This window comes from Chaetodon trifascialis, chromosome 13 (assembly GCF_039877785.1).
Source record: "Chaetodon trifascialis isolate fChaTrf1 chromosome 13, fChaTrf1.hap1, whole genome shotgun sequence".
Taxonomy (NCBI): domain Eukaryota; kingdom Metazoa; phylum Chordata; class Actinopteri; order Chaetodontiformes; family Chaetodontidae; genus Chaetodon; species Chaetodon trifascialis.
In genome coordinates, this window is record NC_092068.1 from 22,662,843 (window position 1) to 22,668,946 (window position 6,104).

Below are 6,104 nucleotides of genomic sequence, written 5' to 3' on the forward strand. Positions count from 1 at the left end.
ATGTGTTACAGGCTGCAGAGAAGGCAGCGCGCAAGAGCGAGTTTTGAAAACTAAAACTTTTAACAGCTCTGAGGATGTTTCATAGCGTTAAAGTTGAGGTTAAAGTTGGCAGCGCAGTCCATCTGATACGGAGACAAATCAGAGTTTTACACCCACTCCTGCCTCTATCCACAGATGGCTGCCTGGGGCCTTTTGCCCTCCACAAAGAATCACTTCTAAAACCCGCAAAGTTCGCCTGTATGTTTCACCTTGCGCGCAGCTCCTGCCAGCATTAAGCTTCATTAAAACATGCGGGGAGATTTGGGCACAGAGATATCCGTTCCAGTCGTAACAGCTTGCGTCGTGATTAAACGCGGAAGAGAAATGGCCCCATGATTGATTTTGACGCTAATTATAACCGACTAGCAAAAATACTTTTTTTTTTCTGCAAATACAGCCCAAAGGTCTGAAGTGGCACACTGGACGGAAATGGTGAAAGAATATTACCTTCTCCAGCTCCAGAAGATGAAATCGTAAAACTTGAATGGCTTGAATCATCTGAAAAATTAAAATAACAATAAAAAATGAGCTGCTCACATCTCTTGATATTAAACAGGCACGTTTTTCTCAATACAAGTAACTGCAGACGAGGAAAATATTCATATGAATGGATTTTATGTGGAACTGATATTAAACTTGGACGTTATTGCAATATGGAGAGCAGGCATACAGTACAGCCTGCCGCTGCAATAAGCCTCAGAGTCAGAGATCTATTAGCCACCAACTAGTCGTGAGGAAATCGTTACTCTCACATCACATTCAAACTGTGCAAAGTGAAAAGCGTGAATGGAATAACTTTCCAGGCGGAGTTCAAAGGTTGGTGACAGCTGTCTAACAGCGGCCCTTCATCTGCAGACACAACCGGGGGCCATCGTGATATCAAACAGCCCAAAAAGAGGAACATCACCTCCAATCCTGCTTTAACTTCTCAGCTCCACTCTGACACGCATGTACAGCCCGCCAGTAAACATGCAATAAACATCCAAAAAAGGCTCAGAGAAAATATAATGTGTCTTACCAGATTATCCAACTCTGGATTCGATGAAAATAAAGGCTTTTCTGCCCGAATCTAAAAGCAAAAACATTTTCATAAAATATGTGAATATGAAATATAATGTTGTATGAAGTTGGATTAAATGTAACATGCTGGTGCTGACATACGGGTGGATTAACTGCTACTTTACGCACAGCAAACACACTATAGGAAATAAGCACATTCTGAAATAACTTCTTCATTAGTGAGAGCCGTCTGATTTTCTGTCACTGCAGAATTAACTTGACGCACAAAAGTCAGACCTCACACTTAATGCGTGCAGGAGAAGAGCTCAACCAGCCCGAGCATGCAGTTAAAAAAAAAAAAAAAAAAGAAGAAGAAGAAGTCAAACTTTCCTGACCTGTTTTGCAAACACTGCTATGTCTTCATTGAAAGATTCCGATGAACAGACGTCTCCTCCTGCCACCCCGGGCTCTCTGGGGGTGCAAGTCGCTAATTCACATTTCTCAAAAATCAGTGCAAGCAAGGGGAACAGGGGGTGCCTGGGAACACACACAATAGCAAATGTCACCAGAGAGAACAGCGCCGGGGTCAAGACTACTCCAGGCTAGATTTAGCCAGCCATGCTACTCTTCAACAACTCGCCCATGGGGACTGCTGCTGCAGCCCATGCTATTATATTATGCAGAGGCTCGGAGAAAGGCTGCAAACAGCGGGCAGACTCTGTGATTAAATCTAGGTGCGCCTAATAGCATAAAAGCTTTAGAGTCAGTCAAACATTTTTTTTATTTTTATTTTTATTTTTTTGCACAAGTCTCGGTTTGGATCCCAGACGCACGCGCGCGCGCGCGTGCGTGTGTGTGTAGGTTTGGCCAAAACCTCTGAAGCTGCAGGCGACAAAATGTGCGCACATTTGATGAGTATTTATTGTTGAAGTCATCAAAGTAAATATGTGCAGACTGGCAATGTGCTGAAAGTTGTCAGTGTGGCGTAAGATGGTGAAACTGACATGTTTGGCCACCGTGGAAGTATCATGCTTAGATTTTTTTAATTAACTGCTGTAAATTAATAAATGGCATGCATATGTGGGATTTCCTTTAAACATGATATATTTTTAATTTGCTGACGCCTGGCACGTTACCCACAATTAATTAAAACGGTTGAAAGAGAGAAGGTAATTATTTTTCTCTTAATAAACGATTAAACTTAAATAGAAATCAACTCAAATTTAAAAAGTAGAAATGCTAATTAAAGTGGACTTCGTCTCATTATTATCGTTAAGAGTCTAATTAAAATTTTCTGTGAAATACTAAACAGCAGGACATTCGTGAGGCAGCCTCACTGAGCGAACTGTGCATTTGTTTTTGCTCCTCTGTTTGTTCAATTGTTCACCAGCAGGAACACATGATAAATATGATTGACTTCAAAAGCACAAAAATCCAAAGTGTGGAAAAAATAAATAAAAGGACAAAAAGGCTGCGGCCGCTCTCCTTCCCTGCGCCTCTGCAGCAGTTTGGGCTCCAGTGTTTTGCTGAAAGGCTTCACCGAGAAGCACGGCCGTCCCGGGCACTGAGCTGCTGTTTTCCTGCTACGACACCGACTTTGCACCCACTAGCCCACCCGGCTGCCCCCTCCAGGCCTGGATGCACGTCTGCCCCGCCAGAGAGCGAGTTTCCCCGCGGACCGGAGGCTTGCACCTACCCGTAGATAGCGTCTTTATCTCTCTTGAGAGCGTCGTTAACAGAGGAGCCCATACTGGGAGGCATGGTGTTGGTGTGGGCGGTGTGCGGGTACTGGTGGGAGTGCAGCTGGGGCCCGTGGTTGAGGTGCACCGCCTGCATGGACCGGGCGCCGTGCGGGTCTCCGTACATGGTGGTCGGGATGCCCACCCCGTCCATCCCGTAGTGGGGCAAGTCTTCGTACTGCACACAACAAACGCGGGGCCACAGTGAATACACATGCACAGGAATATGCCAAAGTGAAACTTCGCTGTGAAACCACAAGTGACGAATATTTTAGAAAAGTTCTTTTCAGCCGGACAGGTGAGACCTGAAGTCTGATTTTTGGTCTAAAAAAAGTCAAGTAAAAATCTGACATATTTTCCCTAAATTCCAAAATAAGTCCACACGTTTGAACCTTTGATTCAATTGTCTTTACATGCTTTCTTTCCTAATAGTGACGCTCAAAACACACGCAAAACCAGGGAAATTAAATAATAGTTGTTTAATTTTTCACTTGTTTTCAAGAAGACGAGCTTTAAAAACTGAACTCTGAGCGGCTTGTTCAGCAGGATAATGTTTACAGCAGGAAAACTACAACATTTATTCTGAGAGGAAAACTAGTTTTGTTCTCAGCGTATTCTCAGTGACCTTTGTAGCTCAGATATGAGCAAAATAAATATGAATTATTGAATGTGTTCAAAAATACTGGGGGTGGATACAAGTGAAGCAATAGCAGCGGCTCTGCTTTGATTAAACAAGCAGTAATTAGGTTTTAACACCACCAGTCTGCTGTTTTCACTGTGCACAACAGCAAATGTCTCAGACTTCTTACTTGCAGTGTTTCCTAATTTTAAAGGCTCTTAATTGTGCAGAATGTTATTACCCATCCAGCACACTGTGATCAGTGCATACAACAAACGCAAGCAAGCGCCTGTTGTGTTTTTCAGACAATGTTACACTGGAGCTGGATATCCAAACTTTTCCACGTGTCAGTTTGGAGTTAAATAATGTAGCCTCGTCTTGACACTGTTCTCCGGCAGTTATTAAGGACTCTGCTGGTGTGTTCAAAGGCAGAAATGTGGATCCAAGTATGCAAAAGCCTGAAATAAAATCTTCATTCGAGGTTTGCCTCTTTTAACAGATTAAAAGGAGGCTTGAATTATTGATTATGCTCTCTGGAAGTGAGAAACAAGTGCCGGGGAAAGAGTAAAAAGCATTATCACTTAAAGCTGAGCATTTCGACCCTAAAGGCAAAGAGGTGCAAACCCCAGCGTGGTGCAGCTCCAGTGCCAAACTAAGCAGCTAAATGTGCCCCGAACATCGCTGCTTTTACACTGTTTACTATCCGCGTGAAGATCCCAGCCGCTGTTCTGAGCAGTCCTGGGGTGTATGAATCAAAGCGTTTGTCATCACCTCATTATGAAAAACTGCCTCACTGGCTTTATGCTAATATTGCATGTTTTAGCACATTTTGCGGTGCAAAAGGCGCGTGATGAGGCAGAGGTGGCGGTGAAACGAGGATTTTTATTTTGTTTACAAACGCTCCGCTCAACGTGAAATCTTGACCGAACAGTCGGAGGAGAAATGTGGAGATTTGTTTTGCCTCCATGCCCTCCCCCGCTTCGCTTCCAGTAACTGGCCTGTCATAACTAATCTAAAAAACATAGCCGATGTGAGATATGATCGCGCTTCCGATGTCCCTCGGCGGGCCGGTCTGTGGAGCAAACGAGTGCGGCCGTGCGTAATACCGTGCCAAAAGACGCCAAAAATGAGATCGTGTCTCCATGTGTCAGGAAGACGACAGAAACTTTCGCCGCGAGTGTGTGTCCGTGCGGGTATGTGTGTCATTAAGCCACGTTACAGTGCAGGATTGCATTCAAGCACAGCACACTTAGAGAAACTTTTTAGGGGGATTGCCCTACGTACCCGTTGCGCCATAACCCTCCTGACTCCCTGGTCGTCCTTTCAGTTTAGATAAATCCCCTCTGAGGCCAGGGTGGAGACGAAATGAAGAAAGAAAATCCAAATAAATGGAAGATGTTTCAGCCAAAATCCCGTATGCCTTTTTTCCACGGAACGGTGAAGCCAGCCCCCGCTTTCTGCGCAAGTTTAGCCCAGGCGCGGCGAATAGGTCCTCGGCTATCCTCGGGGCAGCGGCGCCAGGCTCCTTTTCCAAAACCAGGATGAAAATAAAATAGCCCCTCAAACAAAACTGGCGACTCTCATGGCTTTTTGCCACTCCGCCTGTCAGTCAAAACGCGAGGGCTTGTCAAAAGTACCGGATGAATGATGGTCCGACGCGCGTCTCCACGGGATCGGCACCACCTAAATGTTAATGGTCACAATCACAGTTAAAAAATGAAGCAGCTCTCCTCTCGTTTTCTTTGATCACTCTCGGCTCCCGGCTTGATTTTCTTATGCAAAAGCGTCTAGAGGAGATCAAGAGGAGGTGGGGTGATAATTCTGGCTTAGGCTTTCTTAAAGGAGCCACGATCGATGCTGAGCGTGTGTGCGTATATGTGTGTGTGTGTATGTGTCTGTATGTGTGTGAGTGCGTGTGTATGCATGAGCCGCCTGCCCGTTTGTGTACAATGGATGTGTGTGTTGAGCTGAGGAGGAGCGGAGGATCTGGACCAGACTGCTGAAACCCGGAAGTAGTGGTGGCCATAACAGGTCGCGTCTTACACAACGCACCGGGCTGCAGCAAGTCGTGCGGAGAGGAGGGGGGGTGGGAGGACCCTGCGAGCCCGGCGAGCCGCACCGCGAGCTGCAACAACACGGGGATAAACGCAGAATATCCACCTATGACTCCAGCTCCATGTCTCGTTTGAATAAACTTAGTTTACTGTTCAGTCTGGAGCGGTTTTCAACACTGAACCGTTCGTGTTTTGGGACTGACGCGTCCAGTTTCCACTTCTCTGCTTGTAGACACTTTATTAACGGCTTACTGAACCATCTTCCAACTCTCATGTGAGGTACTGTCACGTATGTTATCAGGAGCCCATGTGGTCTGAATTGTAGGATAAGTCTATAACGACTAGTTTCTTTCTTTAAAACAAGTGCTAAATCTAAAACCACAGTCAGGTTCAGTCAGTCAGCGTCATGTCTGCTTGATATTCACACAGTAGCTTGTAGCCAAACTTCTAGTCTTGCAGGTTTTGCGCCTGTGGTGACTCACTATCAACTTCTATTGAGGCTATTTGCTTCCCACGTTTGCATTAAAGCACATAAGAATTAATAATGGAAATGGACAAGCATGACAAGTGTCTGCTCCACATAAGAACAATAACAACTTTCTGTGAGTTTATGGGGAACGCTGCTTATATTCCATTTTAAGGATTGTTTACAAT

The 6,104-nt window shown here is 45.1% G+C and overlaps 1 protein-coding gene across 1 annotated transcript in view; it reads right to left on the reverse strand.

Moving 5' to 3' along the window:
• Window positions 1-5,394, reverse strand: part of LOC139341182 (homeobox protein Meis1) — a 79,813-nt gene extending 74,419 nt beyond the window's left edge. The window contains exons 1-5 of the mRNA XM_070977559.1: window positions 4,681-5,394; window positions 2,735-2,955; window positions 1,434-1,575; window positions 1,058-1,108; window positions 487-537 (exon numbers count right to left, since the gene is read on the reverse strand). Coding sequence (XP_070833660.1) covers window positions 487-537; window positions 1,058-1,108; window positions 1,434-1,575; window positions 2,735-2,955; window positions 4,681-4,692 — 477 coding nt within the window. The 5' untranslated portion in view covers window positions 4,693-5,394. The remainder of the gene's footprint in view (window positions 1-486; window positions 538-1,057; window positions 1,109-1,433; window positions 1,576-2,734; window positions 2,956-4,680) is intronic.
• Between the last annotated feature and the right edge of the window lie 710 nt (window positions 5,395-6,104).